The sequence below is a fragment of the Schistocerca americana genome, chromosome 8 (assembly GCF_021461395.2).
Source record: "Schistocerca americana isolate TAMUIC-IGC-003095 chromosome 8, iqSchAmer2.1, whole genome shotgun sequence".
Taxonomy (NCBI): domain Eukaryota; kingdom Metazoa; phylum Arthropoda; class Insecta; order Orthoptera; family Acrididae; genus Schistocerca; species Schistocerca americana.
This window is the reverse complement of record NC_060126.1, coordinates 104611489-104635942: the sequence shown is the minus strand read 5'-3', so window position 1 is coordinate 104635942 and position 24454 is coordinate 104611489. Positions and strand designations below refer to the sequence as shown.

The window sequence follows — 24454 nt, the reverse complement described above, 5'->3', positions numbered from 1 at the left end:
ATGTCAGGTACTGTAAACTTAGACTGTCCTGTGTCAATTACGGAATAAAGTGTATGTTATAGGCTATGTAACTGTGTCGATACTTTACGTTACCATTATCCCATCCTGGAATAAAATTAAATTAATTTCCGATGTTAATAGCGACGACACTGTCAAAACTTTCTGGACGAGAAACCCTTACGTGACGTTGACTGCTTGTGGAATTCCTGCATTTGAATTGTATTGTGGTATGTTTTGACGTGTCATGACAGCCAGTGTGAATTGGCCTTTACTGTCTTGTTATTAAAATAAAATAAAAGCAAATCTTAAAAACTGAATATTCTCTTGCCGAGTTCGCTGAAGAAACACATCTGATAACACATTAAAAACATCGTTGTAAATCTTTGACCACTTTATTTCTTATCTTTACCTTTTTGTGAGTGAAGAACTTTGACTTGCAAAATGTCAGTTTAGGTGTAGATGTTGGTTGTAAACAAATTTGCTGCTGCTGGACCGGTAGAATTATTTAAACATAATGATTGGCGAGGAAAAACATGTTTTTAGAAAAACTGTGCAACATTTGGCGAGGTCCCTTGCCGCCATCAAAAATACTCCATGGGAGAAAGTAAGAGTTTTCTTTAGGTACCACTGATTCGTCTGCTGTGGATTTTCGTCAATACAGTTGTTATTTTTAATTTCAGGTGAACACACTGTTTGCGTTGTGCCCTCAAGAAAATGCACAAGGGATATTTCGTCTTGATCAGAGGGGACAAGATGCGGTCATTGCTTTGGGTCTTTATTTTTTGGAATCAAATTTCCAGCACAAGGATAGGATTCTACCGTATTTTGTAAGGTTGCTGAAGGGTCTCGCGAAAGCAGTCTGGTTAGATGAAGTGCGCACTTCATCTACGGAAAGTAAGAATAGTTGTCATGGTTGTTACTTTCTATTCGTGTTCTGTAATGACTGTAATAAATGACTTTCTTGTTCAATCCTCCATGTAGAAGTACCAGTAGCAGAAAGATTTAGTTTCTGCTTAAACACACTCCTGTCAGACGTTGCAGCGAAATATGAAGCCGTACGAGATGAGATCATAGCGACTCAAGTTGACTTTCTTGGAGTGCTTACGAACTTGTGCAGGAGCTACAAAGAACAGACTCCACCTCGGGGATCAACGGCAAAACGTAAGTGATGCGTTGATGGTTGTATTTGATTATTAATAAATCAAATATTTGTTCACTTTAGCGGTTAACCCAGTCATTCTAAACATTCAGGTCCTGTAGTTCAGAGAAGTATTAAGTAGGCCTATGTGGCAGAAAGCTAGACATGGAGGTCAATAGTTTCATTTTATCTTGATACTTCGAGCTGATTTGGCGGTGGTGCAAGAAGAGTTAGCAGTGTTATGTGCTATATTTTGCAGTAGTAATGTTCGGTCTAAACCTTTACAGCCAGTCCTTTGAAATCAGCAAAAAGATCCAGCAGGCATTGCAAGTCTAACTAATCAGCCTAGCTGTCTCCATTAACTTCAGTGCCTTGCAGGTGGAGGACAAAAGCATTCGAACATCTGAAGAAGTTTCAAAGCAGTTTGACAGTAAGAGGTATAAGGGGCAAGTTACGTTTATGATCTGGAAAATAAGATCAAGTAGTAATTCTAGAGGTTGTAGATAACAGTTTGGACCATAAACTCAGTTATACAATGGAGGATGACATCAGCCACATTGTTGAGAATTCTACTCAGCCTAGCATGAAGATTGTGTCATGTGGTGCATCATGTGAGAAGCCCTGATTTGCATCTACATCCATACTCTGCAAACCAATTCAAAATGTGTGGCAGAAGGTCCTGCCCATTGTACCAGTTATTAGGGTTCATTACTGGGCCTACTCTTGTTTCTGATCTATATTAATGGCATACCAATGGCTTTAAAGGGCAGTTCAAAGACTAGAATGTTTTATGAGGACACAAGCATAATAATCAAGCATCAAAACTAAGTCGTAGTGGACACAACTTAGTTGATAGCTGAAAAGACTATTCAAGTCTTAATCTCATGCAATTTCAGACAAGCAGTAATGACATTCAGCACTACCAGTAGATGTTAATTGTCATTTACTGAATGAAGCATGGCTAGTAAAATTTAGCGGGCTTGAGCCAGATAACAAATTAAAATGGAGTCAACAGATCGATAAACTAATGAAGAAGCTTATTTCAGCATGTTCTCTTAGAAACACCTTCCATTGTGTTTACCTTACGACAAGGGTATTGGCTAATTTTGCATAGTTTCACTCCCTGTTGTCAAGGAATTACCTTCTGGGACAGTGCACTTAAACTAAACTAAGTGTATGTACAGCAGAAGTGAGCAATAAGGATATTGTATCAAGTAGATAATTGTGCATATTACAGATACCATTTTAAGGAACTTGGAATTCTTACTCATTTCCACGTACATTGTTGCTGAATGATAAAAACCAGTTTTAATGGAACTGTGATGTACATAATCATAATATAGGCACATAAATAATTTTCATGTACACTTTGCTCCTTGTCCCAGGTGTAGAATAGAATTTTGTACTCTGATGGCAAGATGAATAAATAACTCTAGTATCACCTGCTGGCCTTGATCAGTGAAATCCTACCAAGCCCAGAACGCCACACAAATTTGATTGTGACCAGTACCCTTAAACTTTTCCATGATTTGAAAATGTTACCATCAAGTACACAGTTGTACAAATTATTTATAATAGGCTAAATGTTGAAGCTGACAGGACTAATGGGACAAACTAAAATTGAACACAATTAGTGCAAAATCACATGAATTAGAAAATATACAAATGCAGCAAAGATAAACAGGATATAGAAATCCTAAAATAAATTGTACTACATGCCTATTGTCATATTGTGAAAGATATCATAAAAGTATTGACAACCAGAGATACAAACTTTCTGGCAGATCAAAATGATGTGCCCGACTGGGACTCAAACCTTCGACCTTTGCCTTTTGTGAGCATGTGCTTGGGCAACTGAGCTACCTGAGTGTGACTCATGACCCAGTCACTCAGCTTTGCTTCTATCAGTACCTCATATTGTACCTCATTCAGGAAACAGAGCTAAACTGTGTGGCTCAACGTAAAATACTGATACCAATACAGAAATCCTAAAAGAAATTGTAGTACACACCTAGTAAAAAAATTTAAAAAAAGACCTAGCACGGTATTGACAATCGGACTCCATATATATACTTATACTATAAAAAAGTTTGCGCTGCAAAATGCTATAAATAAAGCCAATACACTAAGCAAAAAGTGCAAAAACTAACAAAAGGCAATATCAGCAACAGTTGACCTGTCCATGGTACCACAAAACCAGAACTGGCTTGTATGATGAATATCGATGTGGATAAAACAAGCTGCATGATACCTGCTGCTCACAGTCCAACACAATAATTACCAACATCTAACAACCCAACCAAAAAATCCATAAAAAAGTGCAATAACAGCAATTTTTATATAGAAGAACCCACACAGTTATGCACAGAAATACACATGCAATACATACTTTTTTTTTCCCCCATCAGTCTACTGACTGGTTTGATGCGGCCCGCCACGAATTCCTTTCCTGTGCTAACCTTTTCATCTCAGAGTAGCACTTGCAACCTACGTCCTCAATTATTTGCTTGACGTATTCCAATCTCTGTCTTCCTCTACAGTTTTTGCCCTCTACAGCTCCCTCTAGTACCATGGAAGTCATTCCCTCATGTCTTAGCAGATGTCCAATCATCCTGTCCCTTCTTCTTATCAGTGTTTTCCACATATTCCTTTCCTCTCCGATTCTGCGTAGAACCTCCTCATTCCTTACCTTATCAGTCCACCTAGTTTTCAACATTCGTCTATAGCACCACATCTCAAATGCTTCGATTCTCTTCTGTTCCGGTTTTCTCACAGTCCATGTTTCACTACCATACAATGCTGTACTCCAGACGTACATCCTCAGAAATTTCTTCCTCAAATTAAGGCCGGTATTTGATATTAGTAGACTTCTCTTGGCCAGAAATGCCTTTTTTGCCATAGCGAGTCTGCTTTTGATGTCCTTGCTCCGTCCGTCATTGGTTATTTTACTGCCTAGTTAGCAGAATTCCTTAACTTCATTGACTTCTTGACCATCAATCCTGATGTTAAGTTTCTCGCTGTTCTCATTTCTACTACTTCTCATTTCCTTCGTCTTTCTCACCATACTGTGTACTCATTAGACTGTTCATTCCGTTCAGCAGATCATTTAATTCTTCTTCACTTTCACTCAGGATAGCAATGTCATCAGCGAATCGTATCATTGATATCCTTTCACCTTGTATTTTTATTCCACTCCTGAACCTTTCTTTTATTTCCATCATTGCTTCCTCGATGTACAGATTGAAGAGCAGGGGCGAAAGGCTACAGCCTTGTCTCACACCCTTCTTAATACGAGCACTTCGTTCTTGATCGTCCACTTTTATTATTCCCTCTTGGTTGTTGTACATATTGTATATGACCCGTCTCTCCCTATAGCTTACCCCTACTTTTTTCAGAATCTCGAACAGCTTGCACCATTTTATATTGTCGAATGCTTTTTCCAGGTCGACAAATCCTATGAAAGTGTCTTGATTTTTCTTTAGCCTTGCTTCCATTATTAGCCGTAACGTCAGAATTGCCTCTCTCGTCCCTTTACTTTTCCTAAAGCCAAACTGATCGTCACCTAGCGCATTCTCAATTTTCTTTTCCATTCTTCTGTATATTATTCTTGTAAGCAGCTTCAATGCATGAGCTGTTAAGCTGATTGTGCGATAATTCTCGCACATATCAGCTCTTGCCGTCTTCGGAATTGTGTGGATGATGCTTTTCCGAAAGTCAGATGGTATGTCGCCAGACTCATATGTGCTGCACACCGATGTGAATTGTCGTTTTGTTGCCACTTTCCCCAATGATTTTAGAAATTCTGATGGAATGTTATCTATCCCTTCTGCCTTATTTGACCTTAAGTCCTCCAAAGCTCTTTTAAATTCCGATTCTAATACTGGATCCGCTATCTCTTCTAAATCGACTCTTGTTTCTTCTTCTATCACATCAGTCAAATCTTCACCTTCATAGAGGCTTTCAATGTATTCTTTCCACCTATCTGCTCTCTCCTCTGCATTTAACAGTGGAATTCCCGTTGCACTCTTAATGTTACCACCATTGCTTTTAATCTCACCAAAGGTTGTTTTGACTTTCCTGTATGCTGAGTCTGTCCTTCCGACAATCATATCTTCACATTTTTCCTGCAGCCATTTCGTCTTAGGTTCCCTGCACTTCCTATTTATTTCATTCCTCAGTGACTTGTATTTCTGTATTCCTGATTTTCCCGGAACCTTTTTTTACTTCCTCCTTTCATCAATCAACTGAAAATTTCTTCTGTTACCCATGGTTTCCTCGCAGCTACCTTCTTTGTACCTATGTTTTCCTTCCCAACTTCTGTGATGGCCCTTTTTAGAGATGTCCACTCCTCTTCAACTGTACTGCCTACTGCGCTATTCCTTATTGCTGTATCTATAGCGTTAGAGAACTTCAAACGTATCTCGTCATTCCTTAGTACTTCCGTATCCCACTTCTTTGCGTATTGATTCTTCCTGACTAATGTCTTGCACTTCAGCCTACTCTTCATCACTACTATATTGTGATCTGAGTCTATATCTGCTCCTGGGTACGCCTTACAATCCAGTATCTGATTTCGGAATCTCTGTCTGACCATGATGTAATCTAATTGAAATCTTCCCATATCTCCCAGCCTTTTCCAAGTATACCTCCTCCTCTTGTGATTCTTGAACAGGGTATTCGCTATTGCTAGCTTAAACTTGTTACAGAACTCAATTAGTCTTTCTCCTCTTTCATTCCTTGTCCCAAGCCCATATTCTCCTGTAACCTTTTCTTCTACTCCTTCCCCTACAACTGCATTCCAGTTGCCCATGACTATTAGATTTTTTCCCCCCTTTACATACTGCATTACCCTTTCAATGTCCTCATACACTTTCTCTATCTGTTCATCTTCAGCTTGCGACGTCGGCATGTATACCTGAACTATTGTCGTCGGTGTTGGTCTCCCGGCGATTCTGATTAGAACAACCCAGTCATTGAACTGTTAACAGTAACACACCCTCTGCCCTACCTTCCTATTCATAACGAATCCTACACCTGTTATACCATTTTCTGCTGCTGTTGATATTACCCGATACTCATCTGACCAGAAATCCTTGTCTTCCTTCCACTTCACTGACCCCTACTATATCTAGATTGAGCCTTTGCATTTCCCTTTTCAGATTTTCTAGTTTTCCTACCACGTTCAAGCTTCTGACATTCCACGCCCCGACTCATAGAATGTTATGCTTTCGTTGATCATTCAATCTTTTTCTCATGGTAACCTCCCCCTTGGCAGTCCCCTCCCGGAGATCTGAATGCGGGACTATTCCGGAATCTTTTGCCAATGGAGAGATCATCATGAGACTTCTTCAATTACAGGCCACATGTCCTGTGGATACACGTTATGTGTCTTTAATGCAGTGGTTTCCATTGCCTTCTGCATCTTCATGTCGTTGATCATTGCTGATTCTTCCACCTTTAGGGGCAATTTCCCACCCCTAGGACAAGAGAGTGCCCTGAACCTCTATCCGCTCCTCCGCCCTCTTTGACAAGGCCGTTCTGCCAATGAGCTGACTTCCTATGCCGGAAGCCTTCGGCCGCCAATGCTGATTATTTATGAAAATTTAGGCAGTGGCGGGGATCAACCCGGGACCCAAGACGTTTTGATTATGAATCAAAGACGCTACCCCTTTTTTTTTAATATTATTATTTTTTTTTTCGCATTTTGTTCGTTGCTGATCATTGTGTTTGGTCGTTGCGGACGTCACATGACATCCAGTCAAGTTCGTTTTTTGATCCTTCCACTCAGTTTTTTATTACAGAGGCCAACCAGCTCTCTGACTGAACACGCTGAGCTACCGTGCCAGCTGTCCTTAGACCACGGGTACACGGGTGCAATACATACTATAGTAAAAATATTAAACCCATGAAAACATACTGGCCAAAGTCAGTCAACATGCAAATCTAGCAGTCTAATGATAGCAAAAACTATGCCATCAATACAATCTCTTGAAATCAAGCTTAGACTTTTCAACCCAGGAACCCATCCAGACAAAACACTACATAGTGCTCCGTCGACAACCTCTCACCGAGATGCAGCAACATTGTCAATCTCTCAAGTTGTCCACAAACTTAACATGCCATATACTATATACGTAAATGAAATAACTGTAGGCATTTAATCTTCCTTGACATGTCATCCTGTACTGTGACATACAGAGACCCACTCATCATCTTTGTTGTCACAGCCATGACTAACAAAAATCAAAACATAAAATTAAATTCCAATCACAAACAACACACTGCACTAATAATTCCAACCTGAAAATGGCTCTCTAACTGCCAACTTCTAAATAACTCACTAATAAACTGCCACACTCTCTTCCAATATTATTATTATTATTATTATCATCATCATCATCATCATCACCACCACCACCATCACTACTGCCACCATCACATCCAGCACTCAGAGTCCAATATCACCCACTCCAAACAGTTTAGAAACATGAGTATCACCTACTAGAGTGCACCACCTCATACTCAAAAACATCCTCTGCAAACAGAATACATTACAAAGATGCTGCATCACCATGATATAATCCATCATCGTTATATCTCAGATCAAAGCAGACTAGTGGTATCGAATGCCCTAGTTGACACATTAAGATATTTAACAAGTCCCCATCTGACATTGTGTAGATCTTGACTCATTATATATTGCTGAAGACTGCCATTTTTGGCGAAAACTACTTATGAATAAGTAAACAACCAAACAATTGCTGTATGCAAACTACAAACTAATGTTATTTTACTTATGAATTTTTTGAAGACCAGCAATGCCTATGGTATGTAACTTACTCAATTCTCACATTTTAACAACAACTTGAATCAAAAGTCTGCCTTGATAAAATAACACAGACCATGTTTTAGAGTGAAAAACTTATTTGAGTCTATGTACTGCCTACTGGATTGCTGTACACGCTGTAATATTAAAATTCGTTTTTCAGTGACATTATGCAAGTCAACAGTACCAATCTTGATTGGACTGGCACGTTCAATGGGACGTTTTTGTGCACCTGGTGATACCCCATTATTGTGCCGAATTTTTCCAAGGCCGGAACCACCTGTGCCAACATCATATCGCAATGAGGGATCAGCGTACCAGCTCAACAAAAACAGAAGTTTCTCAAATTTTTGGTTAGTGTTTTTTATTGTGACAGCGGCTAGTGAAGAACTATTATTGATCTTTCCTGTGAATATTTATGTCTTTCTGTTTGTGTTGCCTAATAGGTAATTACAATACTAATATATTAGATAGTGAGCATCTATGTTTATGTTGCTTATAGGCGAATGAATTCACAATTTAAAAACTGACATATTAAAATCCACATCTAGAATACCATAAAATGTACATGAAAGAGTAAAGTGATGCAGAGTTAATGACCTACAGGAAGGAGGGGGGGGGGGGGGGTGAGATGACAGCTGCTGGATTTATATGTCAACCCTGATGTCCATGACATATTACAATGATAGGAGTAGCTGAGTTTAATTCTGGAAGCCTGCCAAGCGAACTATGAATATTGATCGTTTTTTTTTTTTTTTTTTTTTTTTTTTTTTTTTTTTTTTTTTTTTTTTTTAAAATCGTTGAATTGGTTACACATTGTGTTTCAACTCTGTAGCTGTCCATTTGAATTTTTATAAACATTGGTACTGAAGTAAACATCTTAATGCTGTAATTCACGCAACTGGTTCATTTCCATCACACCATTTTTAGTATGCACTGTTATCTTATTTATTCCAATTTGTAAATTCTAACAGTTTTCAGTGTGACCTCCTACTTTTTGTAGTTATCACATTCAAAATATTTTTATTATACTCTGTGTTTCACTGCATCCATCTATAATTCATTCTAGAACATAATTTTGTATCATTTGGTCTCAAGTGGACCAGTTTTAGACATGGTCCCCACTCAATCATTTCTGAACTAAGTAAAATTTTTTGAGTAGGTTCAGTAATGTCTTGGATGAGATGCATATAGCTTGGGCTTAATATCTCCTTTGGTTTCATGTCCACAGCATCTTGTACATAGGGGTCACAGGTTTGCACCACCAGTATGCGTGATAAAGTGCCACCTTTGGGTAGGCTTTAAGAAGGTACACTTAACTTATGAGCACGTGCTTTTGTATAATTAAACAACTTTTTATGCTGAATAAGAATAGATTACTGATTAGATTTTTAAATTCGTCTGGCGGCAGCTGTACTACTTCAAAAATAGCAGAAAATTGTTTGGGTGACATGGAGAGCCCATCTTTAACCAGCAATAAATTAAATTTTTATGGGCATGTTGAGAAAGAATTGGTAATATGACACAAAGCCATCTTGTCTTCTTGTGGTTTTTGTACAACAACCTTTGTCTTTCTCTATCAAAATATATGCATTGCCAAATTTGATGACAACATTTCGGGTAGTTTTAGGGGCCCATATATCAACTATATATTCTTTAATCTTTTTATATTGTTGTAATTACAAAGAGTATTCTTTAGGCCTCAGAAGCTGTATAGTTTAATTTTTGACCGATACCTGCTGCAAAACATCACTGAAAGTTATAACTTGTCATTCACAGTGAACATGCCCAAATGTGACATTAGTGAGTAAACAGAAAGTAATATAAGAGAAAACTTCTTTTATATCAATAAAAATGAAAGTCTAGTTATGCACAAATCAACTTCAAGTAATAAGTGGCAATAAAGTAAATGGAAATCCAGAAAGTTTGAACTTTAAACACACTATGGACTGAAATAATTCTTTTCTGCTGCAGACTGACTGAATTGCCTGCAACATCTTGTTCAGAGCAAATATATTGCGTTTCTGATGATGTTTCTATGATTTTAAATTTGTGTTGCTCTGGAATCCAACAAGTACTTTTAGTAGATGGGCAGTGGAAGGAATGGGAGGACTACGGGCCTCCATAAAGCTGACCAAGATACTATTGTGTTCAAATGAAACTTCACATATATTTCACAGACACCAAGCATTGTCATACATGTAAGCAGCATACGGTCTGCATTGTAATGTTGTAGTTGGAATTTCTTCAGTGGCTTTAAATGCTTTAACTATGAATGCTGCTGTGTCATTTGCTTACTCTGATCTTGTTCAAATCACTGGGCCGGAACTGGTGATTTTCTGTTGTCGCAGCAATTGTGTGGCCTTTGGCAAATAGTCTTTCATTGTCAGGCTGAATTTGTTGAATTTCTTCCTGGGTAAAAAAGTGCCTGAAATGTTTTGTCATTACAGAACTTAGACAGATCTGCAGGCATCAATATTTCATTATCTTAATGCATCTGCATACTAGCACGAGTTGCCATTCTTCTAGCTGTTCCTCAATTCCATCACAAGGAAATTTTTCATTCCTGGTTCTGAAGAAATTCCACTTAGTAGGTATATCAAAGTCCTTTTCACACAGACACAAACTGATAAAATTGTTGAGATTATTATCTTGGGCAGCAGATCCCACCACTAAAATAGTGAATGTGGGTAAAAATCTAGAATAGGGGCAGTGGCATGCTTACATGTTTCATGTAGGAATGTTGTCAGTGCTTGCCGTGAGGTTCAATGGGAGCAAACGAAGGTGTGTTAGCTGTTTATGCTACACAGCCAATGAGAGAGCAACAGGCAGATGACATGTTTTAAAGTAATAATTCAGAAGAAAGCTGTAAAAGAGGATTATAAATTTAACTGCTCCTTGTTTCAGCCACACCACATATCTGCAAACAAAGGACAGCGTCGCAACCTATAAGAAAGACTTACACTATCCTTTACTCACCCTATCTTTGGCACAGAAAGTGGTAATGTATGCTGCTATAAAAATTTTCGACAAATTACCAGATGAAATAAAATGTCTGACAGACAGCAGTAATAGCTTCAAAAATAAACTGAAATCATATCTCCTTGACAGCTCCTTCTGTACCATAGATGAATTCTTGAATAGGAATAAATAAATCTAAAAATGTAGCACGTGCATTTTGTGCCATTTAAGGGAATGGGGTAATAATAGAAATATTAATCTTTAACTCTGTATTATCATTTCATATGTGCATTACTTTTGCACTTGGCACGTTCCACATCATAACGGCTACCATACCGTGCGATTGATCAATGGAACATGCAACCAACTAACTAACTAATAAATATATTTGAAATATTTCTCTGTTCCGTGTTGCTATGCAGTCAATCTGTGTGAGCCCATTATGTAAGTGGATCAGTGTTTTTTATTAAATCATGGGAGGAGGTAGGTGGTTTAGTGTTTATTACTATATCCATTTAACTCAATATGGTCACATGGATCGACTGTGTAGTCATTTCACCACCACATTTGGTACATTTCATGTATCTGCATTAATTCACGAGACATGCACTGACGGACTATGTTGCCATCATAATCACAAGATATCTCAAAGCTCACTAATGCACCAAATAAGGGTAAACAAGATAATGCTTTCAATTATGCTGCTAGAAATACATTGCCTATCCTCGCCTCTCATTGGTTATGCCAAAGAATCACCCCGCTGGCTATATGAAACTGATGTGTTGCCAACATATGAGCAGTAGAGAAGCACTGCTGTGACTGGCGCTGGTCCTGAACTAGATATTAGCTGTGAATGTGCTTGATTTCTCCTATCACTATCCTCAAATATTTAATCAGCTTGACTGTGAATGCATGAACTGCAATCATAATCAAGGTTAGTCAGCTATAATGCGTATGCTGATACTCTGTAATTCCTTACACAAAGGGATGTAATGCGACATGGCTGTTATTCCAGTGAAACCTTGAACACCATTTTGAATGACAAATAAATAGTTCTCAGCAAAAACTATAAAAATGGTCACGTTGCTGGCTGCAAGATTTTCTTCCAGGGGGCTCAGATATGAACTTTGCTGTTCTGGAAGGAAAAGGTGGTTTATCAGACCATCAACTTTTAGAACCAGTTCCTCAATAAACTCTTCTACAGTTGCATGACACTTGTCTAGTGTATCCATGTCAGTATGAACCCACCATTTGTGTTCTACGAGGGTAATCCCAAAAGTAAGGTCTCCTTTTTTTATATAAATACATAGAACTGTTTATTTCTACAATGGCTTACATCAGTTTAAAGCTTGAAAATTTAGTTGTTTTTCGACATAATCACCATTTATGTTGATGCATTTTTGTAGACGCTGTGGCAGTTTTTGTACGCCCATGTCATACCAGCTCGCCGCCATGCTGTTCAGAAAGTTATGAACCTCTTCTTTCACCTTGTCATCAGAGCTGAATCGCTTTCCGGCCAAATGTTCTTTTAACCAAGGGAACAAGTGATAGTCACTGAGCACCAAGTCAGGACTATAGGGTGGGTGGGTGATTATTTTCCACTGAAACTGTTGCAGGAGAGCAACGTTTTGCCAAGCGATGTGTGGGCGAGCGTTATCATGGAGAATGTGTACGCCCTTGCTCAAAATTCCTCTTCAATGGTTTTGAATTGCCCATTTGAGTTTTTTCAGAGTCTCACAGTACCTGATAGCGTTAACTGTGGTCCCAGCGATTCAGCTCCGACGATGAGGTGAAAGAAGTAGTACATAACTTTCTGAACAGCATGGCAGCGAGCTGGTACGACATGCTCATACAAAAACTGCCACAGCGTCTACAAAAATGCATCGACAGAAATGGTGATTATGTCAAAAAATAGCTAAATGTTCAAGCTGTAAACTGATGTAAGCCATTGTAGAAATAAACAGATCTATGTACTTATGAAAAAAATAGTAGACTTTACTTTTGCGATTACCCTTGTATTATTTCTTCTGGATCATATACCAAATAAGCTTCCAGCTCAGTGTTTCCAGGACATTGTTCACAACATTCCAGCCTTTTGATTCCAAACAACACAGTTTTGTTGATTAGATCCTTGTATTCACCCTTTCGGTAGGTGTTGCAGCCAACACGAATAGGGCATTTTGATTTATTACATGTACACAAACTGAGTGCATACCAGCAGCACAAACTATAATACGTCAATTTGGCCTGAGTTCACCAAGTTTTGAGAAGCCCAGTTCACTACTATATTGCTTGCAGTAGACTATGAGTATTTATTTCCAGTTACTAAGTAGCAGACATTTCTGCTGATGAACTTTTTCACCTTCCACTCTTACTGCCATGTAATCATTTTTGCTGGGCACAGCGAAGAAAATGCATCAGAGAACCTGAAGACTTTCTGTGATCTTATCATTGAGTCTTTTTTCCTCCCGTTTTGCAGATACTGCCGGGATGCCAGCCTCCATCTTTAGTTTCATTGCTTGCTTCACCATTCTCACACACACACACACACACACTGATTTCTTTTGCTGTTTTGCACTCCAGCTGCTGGGAGACAGGGTCAGAATTTGAACTTTGAAACATCCTGGCAGATTAAAACTGTGTGCCGGACTGAGACTCGAACTCGGGACTTTTGCCTTTCATGGGCAAGTGCTCTACCAGCTGAGGTACCCAAGCCCGACTCACGACCCGTCCTCACAGCTTTAATTTCACAAGTACATCTCCTATCTTCCAAACTTCTCAGAAGCTCTCCTGCAAACCTTGCAGAACTAGCACTCCTGGAAGAAAGGATATTCAAAGACACGGCTTAGCCACATCCTGGGGGATGTTTCCAGAATGAGATTTTCACTCTGCAGTGGAGTGTGCGCTGATATGAAACGTCAAGGCAAAGGTCCCGAGTTTGAGTCTCGGTCCAGCACACGGTTTTAATCTGCCAGGAAGTTTCAGATCAGCGTACACTCTGCTGCAGAATGAAAATCTTATTCTGGAATTTGAACTTTGTTTAAATGACTTCAACAATGCACTTTAATTTTTAGTTCATTTATTGAAATATTCATAGTCTTACATTTCTGACATTGCTTCACCATTTGTGCTTCCACAGCATAAGTGGAGCTCACACCAACAGTTGCTGCTATAGCCCTTGTGATGGGACCTTGTGCTTTCTGAACATTCTACCTTGTGTAACCTGTTGAATCCCTTTTGCCAACTCGTTCAAGATTTAAGGGCAAATCTCAGAGACACGCTAGTTAAGTATTCACTGTGTGGCAAGTATCAACAGCGTCCATATAATCAGCAGTCATTGATTCTCTCTCATCCTGTGGCTGTAGTTGCTTATAAGCAAATTCTTGTTTATGTCTAGGACAAAGCTTCTGGGTAGGTTTGAAAACTTTGCTAGTATACGGTTTCAACTGTTCAACATGAGAAACGTCAGTTAGACTTCATAACTTCTTCTTTTTTAAATGAATTACTGCAGGTATTTTGCAAAACTGAAATTTTGTCAGCAGCAGGGTATTATGGTATGAAGGGATTTGGGTGTCTTTTGTAATGTTAAGTCCAAATCTGATTTTCAAAAGCTCTTTGCCCAGCAATGACATTTCTTTCACTCCCTTAAGCTCACTTATGCCATGATAAATACACACAAAGCACAAAATAGTAGAGTCACAAAACTTTCTAAGAGCAAGCTTATCACGAGATCAACACAAGAGAGATACTGACAGTTCAAAGAAAATATATATTCCTTCAAAGATGGTGTAAAAATGTAATATTTTCAATAATGTTGAAAAACAAAAGTTCATTAATGAATTTACAAAATCTTTTTGGGGTCATTTCATCTGTAAATAGAAACACACAGCGAGATAATAAGAATATTGTAACAATGTCTCAGCAACATATTCAACAGTGATTTATATATCTCAAATAATACTTTATGAAATTTCATCAGGATGAATTTATGAAATGTTTTGGGTGCAGTTTCATTCGTAAGTAGGCATGAATTATTATTTTGTTTTATTGCTGCTTATTTCTAGGAAGCTGATCTGCATATAACTACACTTGTATTTTTATTGACATAAAAGCAGCATCCACTGACTTTATTTTCTGTTTACTTATTGTCACATTTGAGAGTGTACAATATGTATAAAAAGTAGAACTTAGAGCAATGATTTTAAGACATAAACAGACATGGATAAAAAATTAAACTACATAGCTTCTGAAGCTTCAAAAATAGCCTTTCCAGATATAGCAAGATAAAAAAGATTAAAGAATATGCAGTTGACGTGTGAATGTCCAAAACTATGCAAAATTTGACATTCAAAATGTTTTCGTCAAATTTGCAGATGCACATACGAGGTGCTATCCAAAATTTTCGGGACTGGTGAAAACCTTACCTTTGAACTAATGGTTACCATCGCCCTCAAAGTAGTTCCCATCTGCACGTATGCACCGGTCCCAGCGCTCCTGCCACTGGTCAAACGTTTTCTGGAAGTCCTGTTCTTTGAGAGTGTTTATCGCCATCAGTGATGCTTCTTGAATCCTCTCCAGAGTGTCGAACTAATGGCCTTTCAACCTTAGTTTCAGTTTTGGGAATAGCGCGAAGTCGCAAGGTGCCAATTCTGGCGAGTACTGTGGGTGGGGTACAACCACCATGTTGTTTTTTGCCAGAAAGGTCCTGGAGAGCAAGGACATGTGGCAGGGCACGTTGTCATGATGCAGCAGCCAGTTCCCTTGGCGCCAAAGTTTGGGCCGTCATCACCACACGTTTTCACGGAGCCATCGCAAAACATCACAGTAGTACGCAGAATCCACTGTTTGGTTGGGTGGGATGAATTCTTTGTGCACAATTCCTTTGGTATCAAAGAAAACAATGATCATGCTCTTCACTTTGCTCTCCACCTGTCTTGCTTTTTTGTGTCTTGAAGAGCTCGGTCTCTTCCACTGGGACGATTCTTGCTCTGGCCACCAAGCACTTGCTGAATCATTGCAAGAGTGTCCGTAGCACTTTTCCCGAGATTCGCACAGAATTTCATACAAGCGCACTGTTCTGTTTGTGGATCCATCGTAAAATTACCACACACCAAACACAGAGTGTTACGGAAATCACCGTGGACACACAACACGTCCTCCCAGCTGAATGCCGCTCCTCTCATTGACCCATCAGATATACAGCTCTCGCCACCTAGCGGTGCAAAGATCTACTATTCCTACTTTTCAGATGACAGCACCAGTCCCGAAAATTTTGGATTCCACTTCGTATCTTCATAGAGGACAAATGACATTTTACAAAAAACGCAAGAAGACGACAAGGTTGTGTGTGATATTACCAGTTGTTGGCTGAAAGCATCCTGAAAATTGCAATGAATGGCTGGTTAAAGGTGGGCACTTCAAGACATTCAGTGAATTTTCTGCCATTTTCGAAGAAGTACAGCTGTTAGCAGATCATTTAAATAAAAATCTGACCAGTAATAATTTCTTATTCAGCGCAAGAAGTTTTTTAAGTACACAACAGAAGCAGCTTGTAAGTTAAGAGAACCTGTCACAAAATTTATCCAAAATTGGCACTTCTGCATGCGTATAGGTGGTGCAAGCTTGTGACTCCCATCTGCAAAAGGCTGTAGAAATGGAACCAAAGGAGATATCAAATTGAAACTTTGTACATATTGATTTTGGAACATTCCCATAAAATTTCATTAGATTTGAAAATGGGCAATGGAATTACCCTTCTGTGGGTGGGGGGAGGACGGCACGTGCACACATGCATCTTGCAATTCAGTTTTTCAACATTTATACACACATACAAGAATTCTTGTAGAATGTGTTTTCTTATTCTTTTATGTTTAAACTAAGAGAGTTGTATACACTTTATTATTATTATTATTATTATTATTATTATTATTATTTGACATGTAACACACTGTGAAAATTGCCATATGGAGTATCAACAGCTGTAAAAAGGAGGCTGGCAACATAAAATACAGTAATTTGATTTTTACATCTTATGTCTGTTGTGCTTTGTTGTTCGTATATATTTAAGAATGCAACATAACATGTTATCTTTGACCAATGATGCTATTAACAGATGTGGTGACTGTGATGTCATACAGTCACGCGTAGTTTCGTTACCAAATTATTGGGAATGTGGGGTTTTTGGGCAGAGATGTTCTTGTTCTTAATGCCTTCAGACATATGAAAAAAACTACAAAATATCACACCACAGTGAAAAGATAAAAGTAGTTATTTGTGTGTGTGTGTGTGTGTGTGTGTGTGTGTGTACGTACGTACGTACCTGTTTGTATGGGCGTGCATGCAGGGGAAGGGGGAAAGATGTGTTTGTAATACCACCGGGGGGGGGGGGGGGGGGGGTTCATCAACTCTCAACTGATCACCTTCCAGATTAACTTAGATTGTGGCCTGTGCTACAGATCAGCCTGTCGTCAGAGCTTCCATTTAGTGCATACAGTGATATCACTGGCCAAAGCAAAATGGTTGTATCGTGAGCTGTGGTATGCCTCTTGATATTTTCTTCACCCTTGCTCTGAATTTTAAGCATCGATTTGTATTGGGCGGTCTCATCCTGTGCTACTGTTGATGGAATTGATGCTTAAGGAACTCCAAGATTTGGTGTCTAATTTTTGTCTTTGTCATTTGTACTATAATTGTTCTGAATTTCAGTGTTAATACATCTTCTCCTCACGACCATTCCTTCCAAATCCTGTCTTCTTCTTACAAGTTGTGACATAGTCACAGCAGAATTCACACAAATTTAAGAAAAGATTTTTTTATTTATTTCGTATAAAGACCACATTATTGTATATCAATAATTAATTTTGGGGGACTGATGGCCCTAGTAGTCTGGTCCCTCCAATCCCTCAAACCAACCAATTAATTTTGGTCATCAAGACCTACAAGTTGCAACATAGCCACTGCAAAATTCAGAGTTCCCCATCCTCTAATTGTGGTTCTTTATTTTGCATTTGAAAATTTACATCTGTTCAGCTAATTCCAAATTTTAATTTTTTTATAGGTCTATTATACCAAGATCATTATCAGGCAATCTTCCTTCAATTGATTTACCATCTAGTAGCAGTGTTGATTCAACATCTGATGTTCTGTAAGTTATATTAGATAAGTATGTTTTGCAGAATTTTTACACTTGTAAATTATTATCTATGTTAAAAATATTCGTTAAGTGAAAGAGGAATGTAATCACATCATTTCAATTTTGTCTGTGACAGATGTGTTAGCACTTTGAAACGTCATTCAATTCAGAGTTGCCATTCAGTGCCATATGATGCAACCACATATTTCTTTAATAAATATGGTTCCAGTTTCAATCAGTTTCCACAAATGAGGTTTGTTGAGTCACCAGAAAAAGGAAGTCTCCTCCAGTTTTCCATCGTGCATTTGCAGGTATTTATTATTATTTATAGCAGTGTAATCAATATAATAATTACAGTACCATTTGTTTATAGTGATTATTGGCTACTACAGAAAAGGAATAACAGAGATAGTGGCTACAGTTAAGTTTACCAAATGACCACTGGAAATAGAGGAGGAAGCTGCATCATTTGGTCTAGCTAACACATGTAAACAGTGAACTGATTAAACACTATTCTATGTTGTTTAGTACTATCAGCATCATTGTTTCAGCAAATTTAACTTCAGTATTTGAAAAGGTAGTTATTGAGGCTTTAGAGCAGACTAACATCAGGTAACAATATTAAAATTTGAAGAATATAATGTTAGTCACGTTATTAAAATTAAGGCCGGGGTTAGAGATTATTCTGTGTGTATAATTTGCGAATCACTTTGAGCAATTAGATGGACATCTTAGTCATGAGGGATCTTAGACCTTTTAGCAACCTGCAGAGCTGAACTATTCAATAACTTAACATAGAGGTGGACATCAGTGATCATGAGGCTGTGTTAACAATCACAACAGATATTCCAAGCAATGTTAAAAAGGGCAAGAAATTTTTTTTGCTTAGCAAGAGTGAGTAGATACAAATTACATAGTATCACCAATGTTCAGCTCTCAGGATGGAGATATGGAGTACAAGTGGATAAAATTCAAAAACATTATAAACCATATAGCGATGATACAAGTTGCAGATAGGCACAACAAAAAGATTCTCACAATTAAAACTTATGGCCATGGGCCTTCATCAAAAATACACACACACGCACACACAAACACACACACTCACGCAAATGCAATTCACACACTCACGCAGATGCAACTCACACACAGGACTACAGTCTCAGGCAACTGAAACCACACTGCGAGCAGCAGCACCATTGCATCATGGGAGTGGCGACTGGGTGGGGATAAGGAGGAGGCTGGGGTGGGGAGTGTGAGGGATAGTATGGTGGGGGTGGCAGACAGTGAAGTGATGCAGGTTAGGTGGAGGGCAGGGGTGAGATGGGGAGGGGAGCGGGAAGTAGCGAAAAAACGGAGAAATAAAAAGACGAGTGTGGTGGTGGCATGGCGGCTGTGTAGTGCTGGAATGGGAACAGGGAAGGGGCGGGATGGGAGAGGAGACTGACTAACAAAGGTTGAGGCCAGGAGGGTTAAGGGAACGTAGGATGTATTGCAGGAAAAGTTCCTACTTGCATAGTTCAGAAAAGCTGGTGTTGGTGGGAAGGATCCATATGTCACAGACTATGAAGCAGTCATTGAAATGAATGTCATGTTTGGCAGCGTGTTTGGCAACAGAGTGGTCCACTAGTTTCTTGGCCACAGTTTGTTGGTGGTCATTCATGTAGACATGACAGCTTGTCGCTTGTCATGCCTACATAGGATGCAGCACAATGGTTGCAGCTTAGCTTGTAGACCACATGACTGGTTTCACCGGTAGCCCTGCCTTCAGTGGGATAGGTGATGTTCGCGACTGGACTGGATTAGGTGGTGGTAGTGGGAGGATGTGTGGGACAGGTCTTGCATCTAGGTCTATTACAGGGGTATGAGCCATGAGGTAAGAGATTGGGAGCAGGGGTTGTGTGATGATGGACAAGTATATTGTGTAGGTTCGGTGGATGGTGGAATACCACTGTGGAAAGTATAGTGGGCAGGACATTTCTCATTTCAGGGCACAACAAGAAGTAATGGAAACCCTGGCGGAGAATGTAATTCAGTTGCTCCAGTCCTGGGTGGTACAGAGTTATGAGGGGAATGTTCTTCTGTGGCTGGACCGTGGGACTTAGGGAGGTGGTGAGAGACGGAAAGATAAGGCACGGGAGATTTGTTTTTGTACAAGGTTGGGAGGATAATTATGGTCAGTGAAGGCTTTCGGGAGACCCTTGGTATATTTTGAGGGGGGACTGATTGTCACTGTACCACAGGCGGCTAGACACTATGGAAGGAAGTTCTTGGTAAGTAACAGGTGGCAGCAGTCGAAGTGCAGTTATTGCTGGTGGTTAGTATGTTTGATACGGATGGAGGCACTGATGTAGCCAGATTTGAGGTGGAGGTCAACATCTAAGAAGGTGGCTTGTTAGGTTGAATAGGACCAGGTGAAGCAAATGGGGGAGAAGTTGTTGAGGTTCTGGAGGAATATGAATAAGATGTCCTCACCTTCAATCCAGATAGCAAAGGCGTCATCAATGAATCTGAACCAGTTGAGGGGTTTAGGATTCAGGGTTTTTAGGACGGATTCCTCTAGATGGCCCATGAATAGGTTGGCATAGGATGGTGCCATGTAGGTGCCCATAGCCATATCCTGGATTTGTTTGTAGGTAATGCCTTCAAAGGAGAAGTAATTGTATGTGAGGATATAGTTGGTTGTGGCGACTAGGAAGGAGGTTGTTGGTTTGGGATCCATTGGACGTTGGGAAAGGTACTGTTCAATAGCAGTAAGGCTATGGACATTAGGAATGTTAGTGTACAGGAAGGTGGCATCAATAGTGACGAGCAGGGCACCGTGTGGTAAAGGCACAGGAACTGTGGAGAGTCGGTGGAGGAAATTGTTGGAATTTTTTTATATAACAGGGTAGGTTCTGGGTAATAGGTTGAAGGTGTTGGTCTATGAGAGCAGAGATCCTCTCAGTGGGAACACAGTGACCAGCCAGAATGGAGTGTCCAGGGTGGTTGGGTTTATGGGCTTTAGCAAGCATGTAGAAGGTAGGAGTGCGGGGAGTGGTTGGGGTGAGTAGAGAGGTGGACTCTGGGGAGAGATTCTGGGATGGGCCTAAGGATTTAAGTAGTGACTGGAGATCCTGCTGGTTTACTGGAATGGGGTCACTGTGGCAAGGTTTGTAGGTGGAAGTCCTTCCGCCAGATAATCCTTGCAGTTCAAAACAACAGTGGTGGAGCCTTTGTCCGCAGATAGGATTATAAAGTCAGGATCAGTTTTTAGATGGTGGACTGCGGTTCTTTCTGCAGATGTAAGGTTAGTGTGCATGTTGAGGGATTTGGGGAATGATGGTAAGACACAGTTCAAGGATAGGAAATTCTGGAAATTGAAAGGTTGTGGTTTGGGGACAGTGGGGGTGAATCATGGTTGGATGGAGGAGTGAACTGAGTTAGGCAAGGTTCAGTATTGGTCTTTGGTTGAGTCTGATTGGTAGGGTTGGTGACGAAAAAGTGTTTCCATTGTAGGGACCAGAAGAAGGAGGGAAGGTCTGTCCAGCACGATTGAATTTGGGAATGGGGCAAAAGATGAGGCCTTTGGAAAGGACTGATATTTCTGTGGGGCTAAGGCTTCTGGAGGGAAGGTTCATGACTGTGTCGCAGGTCTGTTTGTGTTCTGTGTGTCCCATGCTCAAAAGCTTTAATTGTGAGTCTTTTTGTTGTGCCTATCTGCGACTCAGCATCTCTACTGTAAGGAGAGCAGCAACTTTCCTTCTCATAATATTGTTGCATTCCATACTGAATTTTCTGTGTTTTGTTGTTGCTAGGTTCCTCTGCCATTGCATAATCTCTGTTAAGTGCTGTGATACATGTGCAGCATAACATAATAATCTCAATTAATAAATGTAAAGATATACTGATTTGCCCCTGACACAGTTCTTCACAGAAAATTTCTTTGATCAGTTACTCAACATTTTGAGGGTGGAAATGTGCAACAAATAGGGGGAAAAAACACCCACTGAGATCCATATACCGAAGTGGTATCTCACAACCTCTGCTACATGTGTAGTGCACTGTTGTCAGGCTAGCTACTCAACATTTATTGTTGACCAGCATTGAATGGCAAGAGCTTTGCTGCTGCGTGGCCTGTTTATCTTCTGTTACAATACACACTGCTGACCCTTGTCCACGATAGTTTTTGAACAGCATATTTTCCTCACTCGAAATGGTTGTGACAAATCGGTAAGAAACAGAGATACATGGAAAGTGAACTGCATTTGTAAAGTCAGAAATGGTGTAATCCCATTCATCAGTTCAGCACAATCAGCTGTTTCACTCATCTTTCACTAAACTATCACATTGTCAGCCTGCACATAGTTTGATATGTCAAATTGTTGCAGTCACAGTGGTGATAATAAATCTATCTCGAGCACAGTAGCTGTCCATTACACACAACATCAGCCCAAAGGGTGTCCAGATTACAAATTTTGTGAGCCTACACTATGGGCAGCACTGAAAAGTAATTTCAAGTCTCAGTTGACAAAAAGTGACACCGTTGAATGAAATTATCCAAGATTAAGTAGTTACATGTTCTAAAACCTCTTGTTCAGTAAGAATTAATGGCTTTGTGTGTTTTAATGTTTTTCTAATGCTTGAAAAATAAACAGAATAAACTTGTGTGTGTAATAAACTATTTATTTACATTACCAATGAAAATAACCATTTCCAGTCAATGATCAGTTCAATCAGAGCAGAGGACCAACTTGATTCCGCGTAAGCACGGCCCACACCATTACAGATTCACCACAAGCTAGCACACTGCCTTGTTGACAACTTTGGCCCATGGCTTCATGGGGTCTGTGACACATTCAAACGCTACCACCAACTCTTACCAATTGAAATCAGGGGTCATCTGACCATGCCACATTTTTTCCAGTCATGTGGGGTCCAACCAATATGATCATGAGCCCATGAGAGGTGATGTCATGCTGTTACCAAAGGCACTTGCATCAGTCGTCTGCTGACATAGACCATTAATTCCAAATTTCGCCACTGCTCTGATTGATACATTCATCATACGTCCCACATTGATTTCTACTGTTATTTCATGCAGTGTTGCATATCTGTTAGCACTGACAACTCTACGCAAATGCCGCTGCTCTCAGTCATTGAGTGGAGACCATCGGCCACTGCATTGTCTGTGGTGAGAGGTAATGTCTGAAATTGGGCATTCTCTGCACAGTCTTGACACTGTGGATCTCGGATTATTGAATTCCCTAATGATTCCCAAAATGGCATGTCCCTTGCATCCATTTCCAACTACCATTCCACATTCAAAGTCTGTTAATTCCTGTTGTAGAAGGATAATCACGTTGTACAATTTTTCATTTGAATCACCTGTGCCTACAAATGACAGCTCTGTCATGCACTGCCCTTTTATACCTTGTGCATGTGATACTACCGCCATCTGTATTGGTGCACATTGCAATCCCATGACTTTTGCCGCCTCAGTGTAGTTGCTGTTACCTAGTTGCTGTTACCCTCAACACACTGTCCTCCTCTATCTCTACGATGCTCTATGTGAATTTTCCATTGATGGAAACAATGCTGGAAGTCTTCCTCTGTGAGCCCCCTTGATGGCACATGCCCCCCCCCCCCTCTCTCTCACACAAACACACACACACACACACACACACACACACACAACGTTTTTTTTTTTTTTGCCCCACTCCTTCAGCAGACTGCAATCGTGTTCCTTTTAATACAGTTTTTACCATGGGGAACAGATAAAAGGGACTCGCATTCGGGAGGACGACGGTTCAATCCTGCGTCCAGCCATCTTGATTTAGGTTTTGCGTGATTTCCCTAAATCGCTCCAGGCAAATGTCAGGATGGTTCCTTTCAAAGGGCACGTCCGACTTCCTTCCCCGTCTTTCCCTAATCCGATGAGACCGATGACCTCGCTGTCTGGTCTCCTTCCCCAAACAACCCAACCCCAATTCATAAGTCATGTGGTGCTAGGTCAAGTGAATAAGGTGGGTGGTCTAACACTGTACTTCCCTAGAAACCTTTGTAACAGACAGTTTACATATTCAAAGTGGAAAAGGGGGCACTAGTTATTATTTTTGGAGTTGAAAAGTTTCTCATTTTTTTGTATGGGATGAAGTCATCCTCATCACTGACTGCAGACTGCCGGATTCCTTCTTTGGCCCTCATTCCCAGCAGTGTATTGATGCAGAACATTTGACTTGTTCTTCCACAATTTGGATCTTTTTTCTCATTTTCTTGCAGATTTGAGCAAGAACCTGCAGACAATAATATTGATTAGTAGTTTAATCTTCAGGGACCCAGTGACCATACACTGTTCGATAAATATAAAAAAGCACAATCTCCATTGTTTTTAATCTTGATTTTTCTCATTCTACCT

At 39.8% G+C, this 24454-nt stretch overlaps 1 protein-coding gene across 2 annotated transcripts in view; it reads left to right on the top strand.

The window, feature by feature from the left end:
- The first annotated feature begins 441 nt into the window (after window positions 1-441).
- LOC124544611 (phosphatidylinositol 4-kinase alpha) overlaps window positions 442-24454 on the top strand; it is a 203249-nt gene continuing 179236 nt past the window's right edge. For both annotated transcript variants that reach the window (XM_047123207.1, XM_047123208.1), the window contains exons 1-6: window positions 442-604; window positions 681-894; window positions 982-1161; window positions 8128-8317; window positions 17983-18069; window positions 18194-18368. In XM_047123207.1, the coding sequence (XP_046979163.1) occupies window positions 515-604; window positions 681-894; window positions 982-1161; window positions 8128-8317; window positions 17983-18069; window positions 18194-18368 (936 nt within the window). In that variant the 5' untranslated portion in view covers window positions 442-514. The remainder of the gene's footprint in view (window positions 605-680; window positions 895-981; window positions 1162-8127; window positions 8318-17982; window positions 18070-18193; window positions 18369-24454) is intronic.